At 48.1% G+C, this 22,073-nt stretch overlaps 1 protein-coding gene across 3 annotated transcripts in view; it reads right to left on the bottom strand.

The window, feature by feature from the left end:
• Positions 1–271: 271 nt before the first annotated feature.
• The window catches only part of LOC124015277 (serine/threonine-protein kinase N1-like), a 58,872-nt gene continuing 37,070 nt past the window's right edge, over positions 272–22,073 (bottom strand). The window contains exons 1-23 of one of the 3 annotated variants that reach the window (XM_046330399.1): positions 20,868–21,160; positions 13,365–13,559; positions 13,002–13,107; positions 12,677–12,825; positions 12,222–12,342; positions 9,890–10,035; positions 8,235–8,448; positions 7,651–7,851; positions 7,416–7,525; positions 6,952–7,095; positions 6,732–6,807; positions 6,328–6,457; positions 6,024–6,108; positions 5,310–5,389; positions 4,976–5,048; positions 4,776–4,867; positions 4,403–4,579; positions 3,524–3,586; positions 3,361–3,437; positions 3,049–3,191; positions 2,699–2,806; positions 2,372–2,452; positions 272–2,228 (exon numbers count right to left, since the gene is read on the bottom strand). In XM_046330399.1, coding sequence (XP_046186355.1) covers positions 2,025–2,228; positions 2,372–2,452; positions 2,699–2,806; positions 3,049–3,191; positions 3,361–3,437; positions 3,524–3,586; positions 4,403–4,579; positions 4,776–4,867; positions 4,976–5,048; positions 5,310–5,389; positions 6,024–6,108; positions 6,328–6,457; positions 6,732–6,807; positions 6,952–7,095; positions 7,416–7,525; positions 7,651–7,851; positions 8,235–8,448; positions 9,890–10,035; positions 12,222–12,342; positions 12,677–12,825; positions 13,002–13,107; positions 13,365–13,559; positions 20,868–20,939 — 2,847 coding nt within the window. In that variant the 5' untranslated portion in view covers positions 20,940–21,160 and the 3' untranslated portion in view covers positions 272–2,024. Of the gene's footprint in view, positions 2,229–2,371; positions 2,453–2,698; positions 2,807–3,048; positions 3,192–3,360; positions 3,438–3,523; positions 3,587–4,402; positions 4,580–4,775; positions 4,868–4,975; positions 5,049–5,309; positions 5,390–6,023; positions 6,109–6,327; positions 6,458–6,731; positions 6,808–6,951; positions 7,096–7,415; positions 7,526–7,650; positions 7,852–8,234; positions 8,449–9,889; positions 10,036–12,221; positions 12,343–12,676; positions 12,826–13,001; positions 13,108–13,364; positions 13,560–13,970; positions 14,114–20,867; positions 21,161–22,073 lie in introns of those variants that run through there. The other 2 variants (XM_046330400.1, XM_046330401.1) reach the window with 2 other exon arrangements.

Consider the following 22,073-nt stretch of genomic DNA (forward strand, 5'->3'; position numbering starts at 1 on the left):
TTTTGTGATTTATTACAAGGTGGATGTTGATGTTTGCATCTTTTTTTTATGATTCTTTGCATCGTTTTCTACATGAATTTGAGAGGACATGAGTTGATACTTTCAGGACATTCTTCACGAGTTCACATACGAAAGCTTGTCTAAAAATGACCTTTGTTTTATGACCATCTTACTTGTGAAGATCGAGCATTGCATTAATAGCAGGGAGGTGACAGAGAATGGTCTGATGATGAGACACCCAATCAAACACAGTAAACCGTATACACAAGTGTTCCCAACAGATTTTCTTTATAAATAACTAATCTCATACTTTCACTTCCTTTTGTATAGTCTTACACAAGATAAGTAGAGTCTGCAGCCAGACAAACATGATTCACAACACACCCCATACACAGAGACAAGGGAGGTAAAGTTTGTTTTCTATTGACTCCTGCAGACAAACATGTACTGTAGTTAGAGGATGAAGCTGCCTCTAAGTTCTGATCTAAGGTCAGTTTTCATTTCCTAGTGGTTGGAGGTTGGAATAAACTGATCCTAGACCTGTTGTTAATGGTCACTTCAACCTGGAGAAGCCTGAGCCTGATTCATTGCTTGGATGTGTTTCCGCTTCATGCCACTGATTGAATTTGAGTGTCTTGAGCATTACAGTCTCTCAGTGTGTGTTCGTTTGGGTGAATATTTACATGTTTGGAACGAGACATGCATCCTTCAGCCTTTCTTTTGTGTGTTCAGATATGACCAAATGGCACAGGTGTAGACTGCCACATGACACACCCTTATATAAAATTCACAGACTGGACCAATTAAAAGGCAACAGGATAAATTCAATAACCCTCTCTGTTGCTTTTCTCAACGACCTCATAATCAACCAAAAACAGAACCAAAAGCACTGTCGTCGTTGACCCCCCCCCCATAATAACTCAAATCAGAACATTTCAAAGAATGTTAAACGGGCAACAATTGCCCATTGTGAATGGACTAGTGATCTGGTTGGATCACAATTGACCGTTCCTCCAAGCAGTGGTTCTTTACCCCTTCTGTTGACACAAGACTAGCAATGGGTAACATGATGGGTGATTGTTCACAATGTTGTAACAATGCAGAGTATATATATATATAGATGATTCTACACACTGTTGATTCAACTTCCTCCAAGCAATCATTTTGATAGGCAGATGGAGGTACTTCCTTGTCTCCTCTTAGCATTAATGTAAAACATTATCACCCTCATTGCATACCAAGGACCACAGTTAGTTACCAAGGACCACAACATAACAAAATGAAATGCATTTCTATAGATCCCAGTAGAAATTTAAGGCATCATTTCAAGCCATGCACCCACCCCACCAAACCCTCTCCCAAATATTATTTGTGTTTTGTCACAGTATGAAGGAACCAGGGTTGGGGTCCATTCCATTTCAATTCAGGAAATAAACTGAAATTCCAATTGACTTCCTGAATTGAAATGGTATGGATCCCAACCCTGAACGTTACATGGAGATCCTCAGATCTCAGAGCAGACTACAACACTGGCACAAAGGAGGATGGAACTGGAAGGCAAAGTTAAAAGGGGTTGACTGTGTAGTAGAAGTTACACATGTTATGACAAGTTCTTGTAAGGACACAGCCATTGGAGTGTTCTAGATAGGGAGGAGGTGGCACAAGCTTAGCGGGCGTCACAGTTTCTTTTTTTCTGTCTTCTTTTCCTTTGGAAAACAGTCTCATTGTAACAGAACTTCATTTCCCATCAACCACCAGTCCTCTTGACGGGCCCCTGCTCACAGTTGTGTGAGATGCTGCTGCAGTGTAAAAAAAAACACAGTCACAGAGTCTTGGCCTGAGTCTGCATTAATCTCCTCTAGTTCATACCTCCCACACAGACGTAGAATACACTACAGACCGACCCTTCTCCGTTTCTCATATCACATTCACAGTGTGGTGGATGCAGACCACCCTTGCAGACTGCCGTGACCCCATGACCCTCATATGATGATGATGTGATAGAGGTCACAACCTCTCGACCCCTAGCAGAGGTCGGAGACGTAGTCGAAGTCGCAGAAACTGTCCTGGTCCTTGCGGGAGAGCGTGCGGGGCTCGCGCGGCGGTGTCAGGGCAGGAGGCTCGGCGGTGAACTCCTCGTCAAAGTTGCTGACGTCCTCTCGGCCCTTGATGGAGGGAACGAAGGGAGGGGGCAGCTTCCTCTGTAACAGGGCCTCCCAATCCATACCCTGGATTAGAGAGAGAGAGAAAAAAAATCAGGGTTAACAAAAAGCAACATCACGGTGGAAAAATATGTTCCTGCAAAAACAACAAGTGTGGGATGAAGAGAAATGGAAAAAGATGAATATGGTGTCATGGATTTCTGACTCACCCGGAAGAAAGGCTGTTTCTTTATCTCATCAGCATCTTTCTCACCAGAGCCTAGTCTTCTCTCTGGGTTCCTCCTCAACAGCTGTTCATGACACACACAAATCACATGAATATTGATAGCCGTTATAGAAGTCAAATTACCAGCTGTTATACTAAACTTGCTAATGAGAGAATTATGGGGGTTATTGGGAGGGAGAGTCTTATCAGAACTGCTGTTCCCAGGTAAACAAAATCATGAATTAAAGAGACAAGGATGACAACATTACCATCATTAACCGGACAAATCTGTGGTGCCACAGACCATGGACCTATGTGTGTGGTCACATACCCTCCTCATGATGGCGATGGCCTCTGTGGAGAGGAATCGTGGGTAGCGGACCTCATCATTCACGATGCTGTCAAACACCTCCTCCTCATCGTCACCAGGGAAGGGCGACTAGCAGAGAAATACACTCCGACAATTGAGTGGGAAACCCATTTATAAATACCAGACCTCACGATATAGACACAAACCAAACCCAAGGAGATTTTTTGTTGTTGATGTGAATCGACATTTCTGTTCACGGTATACTGCTACCAAGTGATGTACATTGAATATGTCTACTCAAATAAAGAGTGGACAGATATCTTCTGTCCTCCCATATCTATATTTTGTCCAACTCTTCAATGACGTCTCACCTCTCCCACCAGCATCTCATAGATGAGGACCCCCAGGCCCCACCAGTCCACTGCTCTGGTGTAAGAGGTGTCGGTTAGGACCTCAGGGGCCAGGAACTCTGGAGTACCACAGAACGTACTGGTCCTGTCCCCATAGCCCATCCCTATAGAGGGGGAGATGTTATTACACAGTGTTAAGCATGCAGGCAGGAAGAGACGCACGCAGGTCGGGCACACACAAAACTCGCAATCACATGAGTGTTCACACACACTAGGTATCCAGACGTACGCGTCATAGAATTGTAAAGATTCAACAAAGTTCTGACCACCCACCTTCCTTACAGAGTCCAAAGTCGGCAATCTTTACATATCCGTCTGTATCCAACAGTAAGTTGTCTAATTTAAGGTCTCTGGAGGAGGGAGGACATAGGAAATGTTACAGACGTCATGGACTTGGATGGAACGCTAAGAGAGTAGATGTGTGTCGTTGACTCACCGGTACACAATCTTGTGGTCATGGAGAAACTGCAGCCCCAGAACCACACAGGCTGAATAGAACCTGTCAACAGAGACAGAAACATGTAAGATTCTGGGACTATGCACACACACAAACTCTGGGACTAGGTACACACACACTCTGGGACTAGGTACACACACTCTGGGACTAGGTACACACACTCTGGGACTAGGTACACACACTCTGGGACTAGGTACACACACTCTGGGACTAGGTACACACACTCTGGGACTAGGAACACACACACACTCTGGGACTAGGAACACACACACACTCTGGGACTAGGAACACACACACACTCTGGGACTAGGAACACACACACACTCTGAGACTAGGTACACACACACACACTCTGAGACTAGGTACACACACACACACTCTGGGACTAGGTACACACACACACTCTGGGACTAGGTACACACACACACTCTGGGACTAGGTACACACACACACTCTGGGACTAGGTACACACACACACTCTGGGACTAGGTACACACACACACTCTGGGACTAGGTACACACACACACTCTGGGACTAGGTACACACACACACTCTGGGACTAGGTACACACACACTCTGGGACTAGGTACACACACACTCTGGGACTAGGTACACACACACTCTGGGACTAGGTACACACACACTCTGGGACTAGGTACACACACACTCTGGGACTAGGTACACACACACACTCTGGGACTAGGTACACACACACACTCTGGGACTAGGTACACACACACACTCTGGGACTAGGTACACACACACACTCTGGGACTAGGTACACACACACACTCTGGGACTAGGTACACACACACACTCTGGGACTAGGTACACACACACACTCTGGGACTACGTACACAGCCCGTGGTTCAGTGAAGACATCAGCATGGATGTGCATCATGAGGTCACCGCCAGCCGTGTACTCCATGACGAAGCACACGTGTTCCGGGGTCTGGAAACACGCAAACAGGTTGACCAGGAAGGGGTGGTGGGAGACGTTCACCGTCTCAAAGATACGCTTCTCACACATCAGACTGGAGGGAGAGGAGAAAAACAACAGTGGAGGTGGTGAAAATGAGATCTGTGCATTCAGAGTTCAACTTCAAAGCCTTGCGTGATGACAAATTGTTGCAGTCATGTAAAAACAAGTCAAGTTTGAAAATGTATAAACGAAAGGTCCACACACACACACACACACACACACACACACACACACACACACACACGTACCTCTCCACCTCGTCCCGTGCAACAATATCTCCTTTCTTCAGGGCCTTGATGGCGTATATACTTCCTGTCTTCTTATACTCTGACAGCAGCACCTAAGAGAGAGGACAGGTAAAACAGGCAGGGTTCAAGGGTCACATTTCAGACTAAATCAAAGTGTTTATTTGGACTTGGAAGGCCAGAGGGAGGTTAGAAACACGTACCTTTCCAAAGTGTCCCCGGCCCAGCACGGCGATCAGCCTGAAGTCCTGGAGGCACAGGAGCTTCTTATGTTCACTGTAGAGAGAGAGAGACACATTACCACAATAAATCATATCTCCACAGTAAACACAGTGACTGGTCCAGCATGGCCAGAGGTGTGTACTGCATTTCAACAGTTCATAGGTTAACGGAGGTGCCTGGAAGGCACTTGGTCACTGGTGGCTGCCAATATAACACTGTTGTGTGTGTGAAACCCTCGTGTGCGTAGGTGTATATATATGACCATTTGTGTGTCCGCAAGTGAGCGCGTCTGTGGGAACGAGTGTGGGTGCACACCTGCTCAGAGGGGGGGTTTGGGCAGGGCGATCAGGGGTGAGGTCTGGGGGAGAGAAGGGCTCAATCACTGGCAACCGCTCCTGAGAAAAAGAGAACAGAGGGAGAAGAAGTGGACAGAGAGATGGAGGAGGAAGAGGACAGAGAGACGGGGGGAGGAAGAGGACAGAGAGACAGAGGGAGGAAGAGGACAGAGAGACAGAGGGAGGAAGAGGACAGAGAGACGGGGGAGGAAGAGGACAGAGAGACGGGGGGAGGAAGAGGACAGAGAGACGGGGGGAGGAAGAGGACAGAGAGACGGGGGAGGAAGAGGACAGAGAGACGGGGGGAGGAAGAGGACAGAGAGACGGGGGGAGGAAGAGGACAGAGAGACAGAGGGAAGAAGAGGACAGAGAGACGAAGAGGACAAAGAGACAGAGGGAGGAAGAGGACAGAGAGACAGAGGGAGGAAGAGGACAGAGAGACAGAGGGAGGAAGAGGACAGAGACGGGGGGAGGAAGAGGACAGAGACGGAGGGAGGAAGAGGACAGAGAGATGGAGGGAGGAAGAGGACAGAGAGATGGAGGGAGGAAGAGGACAGAGAGATGGAGGGAGGAAGCAAAGCCAGGAGTGAGAGAGAGAGAGAGGTAAATGAAGTGGGTGAGTGTGTGAGGTTCCTCTCATGTTGTATTTTGCTATTCTCTTATTGGGTTTCTCGTCTTCCTGTCCCTCTCTCACCGGGGTGTTATTATCAGAGTCTCTCCTGTAATCATGTCTGACTGGAGAGTCACTGTCCAGATTTAGTTTCTCCACTGAGATCTCCCTGTAAACACGTGCAAACACACACACATACATGTATGCACAAACACACACACACATATAGACAAGGGTGGTTATCGACAGGGTCCAGAGTGCACAGCATGCTACGTGGAGTTCATTCAACAACTTACAGGGATGAATTTGAGGAGTAGATACTTGGGTACAAGTTGCTTAAGTGGGCCACGCACCAAGTCGTGTGTGTGTGTGTGTGTGTGTGTAATACCCAGAGTTGAGGTTGTGTGCATTGGGGCTGTAGGTTCCGGTGTTGTTGACGGTGGGGATAGCGTTCCTCAAGAGTCGGACCCAGGTCCCGATGTCAACATTCATCTGACGAGCTCTCAGGAAAGCCTTGCCTGCAAACACACACCGGAACAGTTCAAACACACACACACACACAATATATATAAATCCAGCTGGACACAGCAGCAAACGCACCCATTTTCAAAAGACACCATGCGGTTAAATCTGTTATGACCACAAGGAGGTGCTGTGGTGAGGTCAACCCTTCCGTTATCATCATAATAAAAACGCCATAGAAATACAATCTCATTCTAGCTCTGTGGGAAATACTGTCGTAAGATATCCACTGTAGCAGTAGGTTCTGGATTTCTCCCTGCCCTCTCTCACCGTGCTGTTTGGAGAAGACCTTCTTCTGTCTCTGAAGGCGTGGGACTCTCTCAATCACCGGGTTGAAGAATATCACCTGAACAAATCACACACGTCACAACTGCCCTCTATATAATGGATCGATCAACTCATTTACCAAACACAGTTTTGACACTTCTTTAATGGTGTCAAGTTTACAGTGTGTGTGTGTGTGTGTGTGTGTGTGTGTGTTGAAACCTACCTCAGCCAGAAGCAGCCCCTGAGGCTCCAGCTCCAGCTGAACTCTGTGTTTCTGGTTGTCCAGGAAGTCCTCCAGCTTCAGGTACTTGAGAGCGCACAGCGAGCGGTAGTCCCTCCAGTACACTGCTATCTCCATCTCCCTGGACTGGAACACACACACGTAACAGGTTCCAACTAAGATACACACAGACACATGATACCTCTTCAAAGAGCTGACTAGTGTAGGAGCAAGACTGTGTGAAGAGGTTTGGTCCCTTTGTGTGTGTGTGTGTGTGTGTGTGTGTGTGTGTGTGTGTGTGTGTGTGTGTGTGTGTGTGTGTGTGTGAGAGAGAGAGTGAAGACTTGTTTCTTTTGTGAGTGAGTACGTGCGTGAGAGAGAGGACATTTGTACTTGTGTAAGCATATTTGAATGCATAACATTGTCTGTGTGTGTGTACGTGTGTATGCGTGTGTGAGACCGCTCACCCTCTCCAGCTCCACAGTGAAGGTCTGATCCCAGGCCTGCTCCCCTACACTCTTCCAGGCTGTCTGACCCACCACCGAGTTATCCATCTTCAGCACCGCACTCACCTCCGCTACAAACACACACACATACATTTATTACACACACACCTTTACACAAATATCCATTTAACAGCCCAATTCATGGTAACGGTATGGTTCATTTGACACACACACACACTCTACCCGAGCCACTCACAGGAGAGTTCGTCGGTCTTGCTGGGAGTCTTGCCACTGACGCTCCCGCTGCGTCCGTACAGGTTGCTCTTGCTGCTGCGGTTCATGAAGGAGCGTCCCTCCCCGGGGCTGTAGCAGGGCAGCATGACCGCCGTGCCCTTACTGCGCCCCGGGACCACCTCCAACACCCCCACACAGCCCAGTAGCTGCACCTGGAGAGTACCTGAAGACACCGGGGGGAGAAAGAGAGTAAGCATGCTCCCGAGACGCCGCTATCTGGTCCTAAAGCAAGCGCTTCACCGCGTGACGTAAAGATGCCCCTGTCCATGTTTAGTTTGAGATGCCATGGTGAAGCTAACCGCTACGAAACCACTGTCAATAGTCCACCATCAAGAAGAATCCATAAGCCAGGGCATGATGCCAGCGAAACAGAACGAGTGTGAATGTACAGTATGTCAAACGTATGCATGCATGACTGTAAGTCACTTTGGACAAAAGCGTCTGCTAAATGGTATATTATATTCGTAGACGGTTGAATGTGACGGATACTATTGAGTGTTGTGTGCAGTCCTATCCTATTGACACGTTTAGACCAGTGTCTCTCACCAGTGAGCGGGGAGGGCTTGCTGAGGGTGCTGTACTGGTTGTGAAGGTAGGGGGCACTGTGGCGGGAGCTGAAGGCCGGGGAGGAGGCCAGGACTAGTTCCTCCCTGATGAGGCAGGCCTTGGGGTGGTCCTCCGGCAGGTCGGCCAGACGCTGGTCCAGAGAGTCCCTCAGGAGGTCCAACCGCTGGGACGCCTCGCTCAGACGACACTGGGCCTGGAGGAGATGAGAGGGGGCGGAAGTGGGGTGAGATGCTCGAAAATAGACCAGGAAGTGTGTGTACTGTATAGAAGTGTGGGTTTACAAATGACACCCTAAAGACCAAACCAGGGTCGAGCTCGGTAGGCATGAAAATGTTTCAATGAACTTCAAAAGAAGGTGTATTTTCAGATTCTGTACGGACACATTCTCACCTGTTTGTACCCAATGAACACAACCCTGGAGAATCTTATCATTTATTTTATTTAACCTTTATTTAACCAGGTAGGCAAGTTGAGAACAAGTTCTCATTTACAATTGCGACCTGGCCAAGATAAAGCAAAGCAGTTCGACACATACAACAACACAGAGTTACACATGGAGTAAAACAAACATACAGTCAATAATACAGTAGAAAAATAAGTCTATATACAATGTGAGCAAGTGAGGTGAGATAAGGGAGGTAAAGGCAAAAAAAAGGCCATGGTGGCAAAGTAAATACAATATAGCAAGTAAACACTGGAATGGTTGATTTGCAGTGGGAGAATGTGCAAAGTAGAGATAGAAGTAATGGGGTGCAAAGGAGCAAAATAAATAAATACAGTAGGGAAAGAGGTAGTTGTTTGGGCTAAATTATAGATGGGCTATGTACAGGTGCAGTAATCTGTGAACTGCTCTAGAAGCTGGTGCTTAAAGCTAGTGAGGGAGATAAGTGTTTCCAGTTTCAGAGATTTTTGTAGTTCGTTCCAGTCATTGGCAGCAGAGAACTGGAAGGAGAGGCGGCCAAAGGAAGAATTGGTTTTGGGGGTGACCAGAGAGATATTCCTGCTGGAGAGCGTGCTACAGGTGGGTGCTGCTATGGTGACCAGCGAGCTGAGATAAGGGGGGACTTTACCTAGCAGGGTCTTGTAGATGACCTGGAGCCAGTGGGTTTGGCAACGAGTATGAAGCGAGGCTCAACCAAGGAGAGCGTACAGATCGCAGTGGTGGGTAGTATATGGGACTTTGGTGACAAAACGGATGGCACTGTGATAGACTGCATCCAATTTATTGAGTAGAGTATTGGAGGCTATTTTGTAAGTGACAATTCTAGATTTAACTTTGGATTGGATATATTTGATGTGAGCTTCCGTTCCTCTCCTCACCCCTACCTGGGCTCGAACCAGGGACCCTCTGCACACATCAACAACTGCCACCCACAAAGCATCGTTACCCATCTACCCATCTACCCATCTCTCTTGCCCTTGCAGGACAAGAGGAACAACTACTTCAAGGTCTCAGAGCGAGTGACGTCACCCGATTGAAACGCTATTAGCGAGCACCACCGATAACTAGCTAGCCATTTCACATCAGTTACATTTGGATTCATATGCATCCATGTAGAGTGAGTTTGCACGCAATGAGTTCTGTGGTGTGTGTTCGTGTTCCGTGTGTGTCTACACATGCATGTGGTGTGTACCTCTGACAGGGTCTTCTTATCCTGGACCTTGCTGGCCCCCAGTAGTCGGAGGACATTCTTAGCTCCCTCTGCCACAGCGTGTTCTACCCTGTAGTGGTGCCTCAGCTCCTCAATACGCAGCTCCACACCACACACGTCCTGGTTACCTGGGGGGAGCGAGAGAGAAGGGATGAGTGAAAAGCGCATATAAGGCGGGAGTAGACCTAGACGTATGCGTTTAATGCATAATGTTAACATAGGTTAACTTCAATAATAGTCTAGGAGTTTCTGATATACTCTGAGGTAAAAAAAATACTAATTAAAAAATGATCTGGATGTTTTATTTATCAGGAAAACTCTATCCCTGAGAGGAAGATGGTCAGTGTAGTTTAGGGCACTCTTCTTTATGCTTTCTGTCACAACCCCGAATCTGACCTGACTTGACCGGTGAACGGACTAGACTGGCGCGGTCCTTCTACCATTCTGCTTTCACCCGTCACTGGTGATGTGTTAAAAGAGACGGGGAAAATATGGCTCCTCTCCAGGAGTACTGGGACATAAACTCAAGATGACACTTCCTTTTTATTCAGACTGCGGAATAGCAGAGGAGTTGAAACATTTCATCAATGTGTGTTGGAATATTGTCGAGGACAAAACCTTTTTGGATGTTCTGTATAGGTTTAGAGTGTACACTGTGCTTATGTGAGAGGGAGGAGAGGGGGAGAGAGAAACAGAGAGAAAGAGACAGACAGAGAGAGAGAGAGGTGGGTGGGAAGAGAGAGAGGGGGGAAGGAAGAGAGAGAGGGGGGAAGGAAGAGAGATAAACCGAGAGAGCGAGGGGGAAGGAAAAGAGAGAGAGAGAGCGAGAGAGAAACCGAGAGGGAAGGTAGAGAGAGAGACAGAGACAGACAGACAGAGAGAGAGAGAGAGAGACACAGAAGAGAAAGGTGGGTGGGTATGTGGTTGAATGCCTTTATCTCCTAATACGGTCTTCGGCTGGGTGCCAGAGACCCTTCTGTCTGACCGTAAGGGGTGTGTGTGTGTGCGGGTGCGCATTTGTGTAAATACAGAGGGAGTGTGTATTTACCTTTACGTGAGTATGTGTTTACCTTTAGGTGAGTGTGTGATGGGGGTCTGTTTCTGCAAGTGTGTGTGTGGAAGTGGAAGTCGTTGCTAAGTAACCACTAAAGCCACTTAGGGTGAAAATCCCATCCTCGACCCCACATTCACCCTGCTACATTTTAACAAGGATCCCTCGTCACATATGTCTACATTTGTCTACATTTGAAAGTTGAAGAAGTGCTTCTGACCAGCGAAGAGGAAAAAGCCTGGAAGACATATTCCATAAGGAATACACTAACCTCACTAGCCAGAGTTCTGTTGGGTACACCAGAAAACGCCTGCCCATAGGAACACATGATCCTTAAAGTCCCTCCAAATAGCTTTCAGTTCCTCTCCCCTCCTTACTCCTTTCCCTCCATCTACCTCTCTTGACCTCCATCAATCCCCCTCTTCTCCAGATGACCCCATTAGCTGTTTCCTGAGGATGGAGGGCCCATAAAGGCCCATTCACGTGCCCTTCTGCAATTGAGATTCATCGATCACCTGCTAACTTATAACGCACGATGAGTGCATGTGTGTGTGTGCGTGCGTGCGTGCGTGCGTGTGTGTGCATGTGTGTGTGCTTGTACTTTGAGAGTCAGTGTTTGTGCACAAAAGTGTTTGTATGCGTGTCCTCTCGAGTTTCTACTGAGCCCACAGCTTTGAGAGGGCGAGAGACAGACACACACGCGGGATGTCAATGAGTCTGGCTGCCCTCCTCACTCCCGGAGAGAAGCATCCAGACAGTCCCTGAGGCTGTAGAGTATTGATCTGTTTACTGTTAGCCTCGTCTCAGTCTGGACGGACACTCAGGGGGAGGTAGATGACTATACTGTACATGGGGAGAGGTTAGAGCTGGGCAGTATTGATGGCCTTTTGACTGAGCTGCCATTTGACGGATTGAGGTAAGGTGAAATGTGCTGGCAACCTTCCAGCCTAACAGACAAAACCTGTACCTCCGAGACAGATTATATCGCCACAGTCCAAAATAGACAGTTACATTTTGCAGGCAGACAGTTGGACACTGGCAAAGTATTGACCTGCAAATCAGACAAAATAAATGGACAGAGACACAGACAAACAGCGAGAGGGCCGCCCAGACAGACGGACACACAGAGAGAGGGCCGCCCAGACAGACGGACACAGAGAGAGGGCCGCCCAGACAGACGGACACACAGAGAGAGGGCCGCCCAGAGAGAGGGCCGCCCAGACAGACGGACACACAGACACAGGTAAGTATACACTGTCCTACCCTGTGTGTCCTCGGTGTGCTCTGTGGCCTGCACGTTCTTGCGGATCTGCATGCGGATGATGTCAATCTTGGTCTTGCTGTCCTGCAGCATCTGCTGTGCCGTCTGCAGCATCTTCTTGTCCTGATTGGAGGAGAAAGACCCGGGTCACATGTCAGGAAGTAGAAGATGTGATGAATCACCTCAAGTCTAAATTGCTTTCTTTTCTTTTCTGCATCTGCACTGATGTGGTATACATATGCTAAATCCTGGTATGAATCCACCATGTTGTTTTTCCCGGTTCCTGTGTTTTCAGATCGCTGTCGATTAAGGAGAAGCATGCATTTAAGCGGGGAGGACATAGAAAAAAGACCTGAGGTGACAGGAGACAAGCACAATCAGCAGATGGGGGATGGAGGAAAGAGGTGTGGTAAGTACAGAGGGGATGAATCAGCAGATGGCTGGTTAGAGACAGTACCTTGGTGGATCCGTTGGCGTAGATGGGAATCATGTTCTCGGCTCCCTGTTTGACCTTGAGCTCGATGTTGAGCTGTCTCTCCAGGGCGGCAATGCGGTCCTGGCTTGCTGACGAGCGGCTCTCTGCCCCCGGGGACTGGGGTCGGTCATCTGGGGGGGGGGGGGGGTCAAAGGTCAGATACATGTTGTCATCGCAATACCAACGCAATACCTTGAGGATCAAACTATCACGACAACCAAAAAATCTCCCTTTTCATACTTGCACGGCTATGACTACGCAAGGGGGCGACACATAGAAGTGTAAATGGAATCGTCTAAAAACATACCCTTGTTGTCGTCTCCTCCCTTGACCATGATGTGAGCGTCCAGCTCCTGCAGCTGAGCATGCAGGTCTTCCAGCTTGCGGTTGGAGCTGCGTAGTTGGGAATCCACCTAGTGAATAACACACAACAACAAATGACATTTACATTGCAACTTTCCAATGCTCGTAGCACTTTACATCAATGCTTGTCAGTGAATGTGTAATGCCTCGTGTTGTGCTGTGTCACTATGTTAACTTACATGTAACGCCCTACGCTTTATTTGATGAGACCCAATAAACACAATGAAACTATTATAAAACGATTCAATTACATTGTAAGAAGGGGGAGACTTATAGTACGAGTGTAAGGGGAGGAAACCTAGCCTACCTGGGAGGCATTCCTCTTATCGGTGGTGGCCCTGCGGAGGTTGTCAGCCCCCTCCTTGATCTTCAGCTCCTTCCTGATCTCCCTGCGGATCCTCTCCCTCTGCTCATCAAGACGCTGCTGCACCGCAGTGTCTGAGAAGTCCGAGCTCTGGTCCAGACCCAGCTGCTCTAAGACGGACAGCCCACCCGGGTCACTCTGGACAGGAGGAAGAGGGAGGGGAAGGAGCAACAGAAGACAGAAGGAGGGAGAGGAAGGAAGTGGGAAAGAGAGGATGGAACAAATGTTAGCATGTGTTTGTAGAAAACTCAAATGCAGGCTAAATACATATTTCAGGAGGCCGATAGCTAGCGACAACGTTCAAGACGTCACATTTCTCCGGTCCACAGTCCCCCCTGAAATTGCCAATGTTCTGAGCTCTAAATTGGAGCTTGACTGTACAGTCAGAGGCACAGTGGTTACCACAAGCTGCAATTCCCTCAGGGAGAAAGTCAGCCAGCAAACCAGCCAAAACAATCAGGGGAGCAGCGGGAGACTGAATGAATCACTGCTATAGGAAATCGCAGCCCCCCCCCCCAAACCGTAAACAATACAAAAACAACACATCACCTCCTGGCTGTCGTCGTCCTCAAACAGCCCATCGCCATGCCAACACATAGTCCCCTTTCACCTTCAAATTACAACCGCCAGACCACAGCGACAGAGAGCCTCTGACAACACCGCTGGCTAAAACCACACCGAGGCTCATTGAGTTGGAGTAGAGAAACAGAAAGGAAAAGATAGTCGGGGTTGTAGAGGAGTAAAGTTAGAGGGGGACAGGATATCCGTCCCACACCAGCTCAGGCCCTTCCTGTTTCCTGCCTGTGTTGCTCTGCTATCAGGGAGAGAACGAGAGAGGGCCGCGTTCCAAACATACTAAAAAAGCATCCTTCCGTCCTGTCTTTGAAGTAAATGACTAGCCACGTTTCCATCGACTGCTTTTCTGTGAGTCAAGTCATAGCGTATATATATTTTTTTAAATGAACCTCGACAGCTGTGATGGAAACAGGAAGTGTCGGTACAATTTTATAAATGCCGACGGATAATCTGTCCGTTCGACATGGTGGGATCGTTTTGTGTCGGTAAAATGTATTGTGCGAGGAATGGTGGTGGAAAAGCCTTTATGTGCAAATACTGACAAATAACCATCATATCGAAGTGAACTTGGAGTCAGGCGATGACATGTTGTGTGGTCCTCCCACTACGACTCGAGAAACCATGCAGTTTAAATTAGGCTACAGATGAAATATATTATGAACTCCACAGGGGGGTGAAAGTGCACGGTACGAGCTTGATGCTCCTTTCCAATAAATGCCGAGGGTCTTATTCTGGTGACATGATGATCGATGTTTGACTGCCGTTTTGACAAATAATAACATTATTGCGCTTATCCATTAATCTCATTGTGTAGCCTACTGCACGGTATCTGCCAGCTGTTGGCTAGATCACACGTACCAAGACCAGAGTAGGCACGTTCACTATTTAACGCAACAGCAAAACTACAGTTGAAAATGCAATGCAAACACACTGACTGCACGGCCAGGCTCGACTCCAACACCATCATTAAGTTTGCCCATGACACAACAGTGGTAGGCCTGATCACCGACAACACCGAGACAGCCTATAGGGAGGAGGTCAGAGACCTGGCCGTGTGGTGCCAGGACAACAACCTCGCCCTCAACGTGATCAAGACAAAGGATATGATTGTGGACTCCTGGAAAAGGAGGACCGAGCATGCCCCCATTCTCATCGACGGGGCTGTAGTGGAGCAGGTTGAGAGCTTCAAGTTCCTTGGCGTCCACATCACCAACAAACTAACATGGTCCAAACACACCAAGACAGTCGTGAAGAGGGCAAGACAAAGTCTATTCCCCCTCAGGAGACTGAAAAGATGTGGCATGGGTCCTCAGATCCTCAAAAGGTTCTACAGCTGCACCATAGAGAGCATCCTGACTGGTTGCATCACTGCCTGGTATGACAACTGCTCGGCCTCCGACCTCAAGGCACTACAGAGGGTAGTGTGATGGTCCAGTACATCACCGGGGCCAAGCTTCCTGCCATCCAGGACCTCTATACCAAGCGGTGTCAGAGGAAGGCCCAAAAAATTGTCATAGACTTCAGCCACCCATGTCGGGTCCTTCTGTAGCTCAGTTGGTAGAGCATGGCGCTTGTAACGCCAGGGTAGTGGGTTCGATCCCCGGGACCACCCTTACGTAGAATGTATGCACACATGACTGTAAGTCGCTTTGGATAAAAGCGTCTGCTAAATGGCATATATTATTATATTATTATATTATGTCGTAGACTGTTCCTCCTGCTACTACACGGCAAGCGGTACCAGAGCACCAAGTCTCGGTCCAAGAGGCTTCTAAACAGCTTCAATCCCCCAGCCATAAGACTACTGAACATCTAATCAAATGGCTACCCAGACTACTTGCATTGCCCCCCCCCCCCCCCCTTACACTACTCTGTTATTATCTATGCATAAGCCACTTTAATAACTCTACCCACATGTATACATAACCTCAATTACCTCGACTAACCGGTGCCCCCGCACATGGACTCTGTACCGGTACCCCCTGTATATAGCCTTGCTATTATTATTTTACTGCTGTTCTTTAATTATTTCTGACTTTATTTCTTATTTATTTGAGGTATTTTTCTTAAAACTGCTTTGTTGGTTAAGGGCTTGTAAAGTAAGCATTTCACTGTAAGGTCTATCTGTACCTGTTGCATTTGGCGCATGTGACAACTACAGTTTGATTTGATAATTCAATATTTATTCGGTACACGAAAACTTAAGCGAAAAAGTAAATTGCGTGTGCACTACTTCATCACGCACTGATTAGTATCTGCCACAAGTCAGTTTGCTGGAAACACAACTGGTGGGGAAAATATTTTCTTTATGCAGATTTTACAATATTCTCATTAAAACAATGTTTCAATTTGGATAGAAACCTAGCTACTAATAGACATGGCTGAGAGTGGGAAAGCTGTGAACCCTTTGCTTTCACCAATCAAAACGTGTTACAGCCGTGATTAGTGATTACCTTATCGAAGGATGGAAGGATACACTTCAAAACTACTGGAATGGGGCCAGTCAAATAAGTATGGGAGGATGAGCCATTTTGACCTTTGACTTCCTCTGAGCTCATAATGTGCACAGGACTGAGTGCCGTGGCCACTAAAAGCTAACCGCTACTCTTTAACAAGAGGGAGGAGAAACAGAGCAGAGTAGAGAGCATCCTTGCCCAGGCTGTCAGCTCACATTACAGGAAAGGAGGAAAAAGGAGGTTAACGGTTAGCAAGCGCCTCATCCAGATCATATGACAGGAAGAGACCAATGTTTTCAGAGAGCGTTTTGCTAATGCCTCATCCAACTGGTATTACAGGAAGAGGCTAACGTCTAGCTAGCTCCAACATCCATCTGATATGATAGGAGTGGCTAACATAAAGTTAGCCTTTAACACTCCCTGCCTGTGGTTCCTAATGAACTCACTCCAGAACCATGGGGCTAATGGCTAGCTAGCGGCAACATCCATCTGATATGATAGGAGCGGCTAACATAAGGTTAGCCTTTAGCACTCCCTGCCTGTGGTTCCTAGGGAACCCCCTCTAGAACCCTGGGGCTAACGGCTAGCTAGTCCCAAAATCCATCTAATATGATAGGAGAGGCTAATGCTAGCAGTTAGCGTGACTCTAGGACCCTGGGGAGGTGCTCCAGGCCTAGCCTAAGTGGGTGGGAGGCTTGCAAGGTCTTCAGGCCTGCCGCGACCTGAATTAAAGATGACAAAGTTTGCTGCTGTGTCTGTAAAGCATGGAGGAGGAGTGCGAGGCGAGAGAAACTCTCGCTCTGCAGACTAGCTGGTGCACTCCCTGCACTGTACTGTTAGCCTGGTTAGGGATACACTGTACTGTAGTGTAGAAGGCCGTGGGTGTTGAGTTGACTGGGGGTTTGAGCCTGACTGTGCTGCTTTGTTGTGTTCTACTTCTACCACATCATAGGCCTAGAGGACGCCTGAACTGAACCCGTCTGTTTCTGCTTCAGGAGCTTGGTGTCGCCTTGTGTGCTGGCAAGGCGATGTTGTTGAACGCAGAAAGAGTCTGGTAGACAGGATGTCTGAACTGGAGCCGTGCTGCCAGTCTGTTTCTGCTTTAGTTTGTTGTTGTCTAGCCACATCAGTGTGGCAACTGGCAAGGCAGTGATGTAACTAGTGTTGTTGAATGTAGAAAGAGTCCAGTACCCAGGTTAGCTGAGCTGGACCTTCACTCAGGAAGGCCAAGGTTGATTAGTTGGTAAATATTTTCTTAACCTGCACTGTTGGTTAAGGGCTTGTAAGTAAGCATTTCACGGTAAGGCCTACACATGTTGTATTCGGTGCATGCGACAAATAAAGTATGATTTGATAGAGAGTGTGGTGGTTGAAGATGAACAGAAAAGATAGTAACCCCGATAGAGGAAGTGTCAGTGTGTGAGGCTACTGCGGGTAAAAGTGGCCCTTCGCCACAGATCTAGGATCAGCTAGGTCCAAATCCTGGCCTTGACCATTAGCGGGGAAAACACAAAACTGACCTTAGATCAGTGTCTGCACCACCAGAGCTCCAATTAAATGGCAATTGAATTAGGCCTATATCACTGTCAACACGGCAAGTTGTCCAGCTGCTCCTAGACCCACTAGGACTTTCACACAACTGCACCAACGTGTAATACATAGCCGTCTGGTTGGAATCCCCAGTGCAGTAAGTACCGATAAGTGCATAGAGATAATGGCTGGCTAATTCAATAGATAGCGTATAGCTGATGGCACCACTAACAGAGGCTAATTCAATAGATCGTGGTGCCATTAGCTATACGCTAACAGTGGCTAATTCAATAGATCGTGGTGCCATTGGCTATACGCTAACAGTGGCTAATTCAATAGATCGTGGTGCCATTGGCTATACGCTAACAGTGGCTAATTCAATAGATCGTGGTGCCATTGGCTATACGCTAACAGTGGCTAATTCAATAGATCGTGGTGCCATTGGCTATACGCTAACAGTGGCTAATTCAATAAGACCAGCGGAGGAGAGAGAGAAGAGAGGGAACTGAAGAGAAGGAGAGAACATGGTCAGATTGCATTAGAATATCATGAGCTCACGATGGAAAACAGTCTGCCGGAGTTTCCTGCTCCGAGATAACGATTTGAACACAGATACAGTCACACACACACACACACACACACACACACTATTGGCACGAGATAGACTGTCGCCCACGGCGGTCTATCTGGGTTCTCTTACAGCCACTGGCTTCACACACACACGACAGGGGATGAAGCATGAGTCCAGTCAGTACACCGATCACACCCTCTACAATAACAATACCCTGGCAATGGGTCATGCGTGTCGACACACTCCGGAGACCTGCAGTGATGTGGAGAGTTTAAGTCAGGCCAAGGGAGGGGATTTTGGTGTGAGTGAGTCAGCTTTCTGTGTGTGTGTGTGTGTGTGTGTGTGTGTGTGTGTGTGTGTGTGTGTGTGTGTGTGTGTGTGTGTGTGTGTGTGTGTGTGTGTGGCCAGTGGCAGTAAGAGAACCCAGATAGACCGCCGTGAACCATTGACACTCCGCCGCGACTCCATTCCATTGTGACGTAACGGAGCTCACAGGTCGTCCATCTTGGGAAGTCGTCTTGGGTCACCAGACATACACAAACTTCGGTGAAAATCTTCCAATACGCCAAAGCAGAGGCACTGACAGTGTGTGTGTGTGTCTTGGTTACCGGTCCCAAATAAAGAGCAGATATTTATTACACCTGTCTTTACGGTGCCCAGAGTCTCTCTGACAGGAGTGTGTGTGCGACTGTGTGTGTGTGTGTGTTACATCCAGAGGGAGTGTGTTCTGTGTCTTGATGAGGGAGACAGTACAGTCAGTACACAGTTAGAGCACAGGGCCCCTCATGAGGTAAACAGACGGTTTCTCTCTCTGTGCTCCCACTTCTTGGCAGTCTACACAGCGTATAAACACACACACACACACCATCTCCCACACACACTATGTATGGGGCCATGGCTGGTGAACACACACACACAACCATATACACAAAATGTGTGTGCGCATGCAGGTACAATGGCTGCTTTTTGAAATAGTACAGAAAACCTAACTTAGTTGGTCTAATCAACATTCCCTCTCATCAAGTGGAACATGGTCACATTTCTGTTCGCCTACTTGCAACAGCAGGGAATAACCAGTTACCACATATAAACTGGATGATAAGGCAGACGGAGGAGATGACGAGAGACAGGGAAAACAAGTAGAAAGAGCATGTCATCCCCAGGGCTTGGAGAGAGAGCGGGAGAGAGAGGGAGGCAGGGCGCGGGAGCGAAAAAGAGAACGAGAGCGCACACCTGCAGCTTTACTGCCCGTATGTCTCTCAGTGGCTCCAGCCCTGCAGTAATGAGAGAGAGAGCGAGAGAGAGAGAGAGAGAGAGAGGAGAGAGACAGTGGGAGAGCGAGAGTAGGAAGATAAAAGATTCTAGGATAGGCAGGGGAGACAGAGGAAACACAGAATGCAAGAGAAAGAGAGGGAGCCAGGACGAGCAAGAGAGGGAGCCAGGACGAGCAAGAGAGGGAGCCAGGACGAGCAAGAGAGGGAGCCAGGACGAGCAAGAGAGAGAGCATGGGGAGTGAAAGAGAGGGAGCCAGGACGAGCAAGAGAGAGAGCATGGGGAGTGAAAGAGAGGGAGCCAGGACGAGCAAGAGAGAGAGCATGGGGAGTGAAAGAGAGGGAGCCAGGACGAGCAAGAGAGAGAGCATGGGGAGTGAAAGAGAGGGAGCCAGGACGAGCAAGAGAGAGAGCATGGGGAGTGAAAGAGAGAGGGGAAGTGGAAAGCCAACCCAAACAAAGAGAAACAGCACGAGGGGGACAGGAAGAGAGGGAAGAGAGGCAGATGATGCACAGCTGGGCCCGTGTGACAAAGAGAGAGAGAGAGAGAGAGAGAGAGAGAGAGAGAGAGAGAGAGAGAGAGAGAGAGAGAGAGAGAGAGAGAGAGAGAGAGAGAGAGAGAGAGAGAGAGATCGAGCGAGCGAACGAGACGGACTGAGGACAAAACAAATGAAGCCAGGAGGACAAAGAGGAGAGGAGGGAGACCGAGACAAGAGGAGAAATATCCTTGTCAGTCAGCTAGAGACAGAAAACAGAAAGCAATTTAAAAACATTATGAGAAGTGGAGGGGAAGAATAGCAAGCAGACAATAAAGGAAGTAGACAGCTGCCTATAAGGCGAACTGACATAAACAAGACAGACCCAGAAACTCAAAAATACAGACACTTGTGAATTGAATGTACCAAGACACAAAATGAGACACACATATTGGACACACACACACACACACACACACACACCATGGGAAAGAAGGCACAACGACTGACTACAGCAACACACACTGACAGTACAGTACAGTAAATACAAGCCCTTTGAACCCTACCGCTGTGTCAGGGTGACCGCTGTCTTCCGACCGCTCCCCCGGGCTCTCCCCCATCGCCTCTTCGCTCGCCATCACCCTCCTTCTCTTGTGGCCTCCCTTCTTACCGCTTTCTCTGAAAGTCTCCCCCCTAGAGCACTGCTTTATCTCTCCCTGCTCAAATCCACCGCCAACGTCCCTCTTCAAAAGGGAAGAGAGAGAAAAAGGAAACTACAGGGGAACTAGAGAGGCAAAAGGCTGCCTGGTCGAGAGACGAGAGTAGAACGCGAGGCGAGAAACGGACAGAAAGAAAAAAAGAGCGAGAGTGTGACGGAACTCTACCCTGCACAGCTTCCTGGTTTTAGAGAGAGAGAGAGAGAGAGAGAGAGAGAGAGAGAGAGAGAGAGAGAGAGAGAGAGAGAGAGCAGGAAAGAGAGCCAAAAAGCAAAAGAAGAAGAGAGCAAGAGTGTGTAATTGTAAACATTCATTTAGGCAGGGTCGGCCTAGAAACTGAACATCAGAGAGAGAGAGAGAGAGAGAGAGAGAGAGATCAGTTCTATGTGCTCATTGAGTGTGACAGAAAATATGACCAGAGGGCATAATAACAGAGGTACTGAGAAAAAGAGGGAGGGGGAGGGAGATAGCGAGAGAAAACAGAGTCTCTAGCTCCACCACATCACTCATCCTCCCCCCAGCTCAGATAAGGCCTGACGGATGAAGGGAAGGGGAAGTCTAGAAAATGATCCTGGCACTTTCTCCTCCCGTTGCTCCTCCTTCGAAGTTCTCCCTGGCTTCCCCGCCGTGTTAAAAAGCACATAGTTCAGCACGTCAGAGGAGAGTTCCGTTACGCAAACCATAGGTACAGTACATTTGGCAAGTTCTCAGACCCCTTGACCTTTTTCATTAGGCTACAGCATTATTCTAAAAGTGATTAAAAATAATAATCCTCCTCAATCTACACACAATACCCCATAACGACAAAGCAAAATCAGGTTATTATTAAAGTATTCCGACCATTTGCTATGAGACTGGAAATTGAGCTCAGGTGCATCCTGTTTCCATTGATCATCCTTGAGATGTTTCTACAACTTGATTGGAGTCCACCTGTGGTAAATTCAATTGATTGGACATCATTTGTAAAGGCACACACCTGTCTATATAAGGTCCCACAGTTGACAGTCAGAGCAAAACCCAAGCCATGAGGACAAAGGAATTGTCCATAGAGCTCCG

This window comes from Oncorhynchus gorbuscha, linkage group LG26 (genome assembly GCF_021184085.1).
Source record: "Oncorhynchus gorbuscha isolate QuinsamMale2020 ecotype Even-year linkage group LG26, OgorEven_v1.0, whole genome shotgun sequence".
NCBI classification, from domain to species: Eukaryota; Metazoa; Chordata; class Actinopteri; order Salmoniformes; family Salmonidae; genus Oncorhynchus; species Oncorhynchus gorbuscha.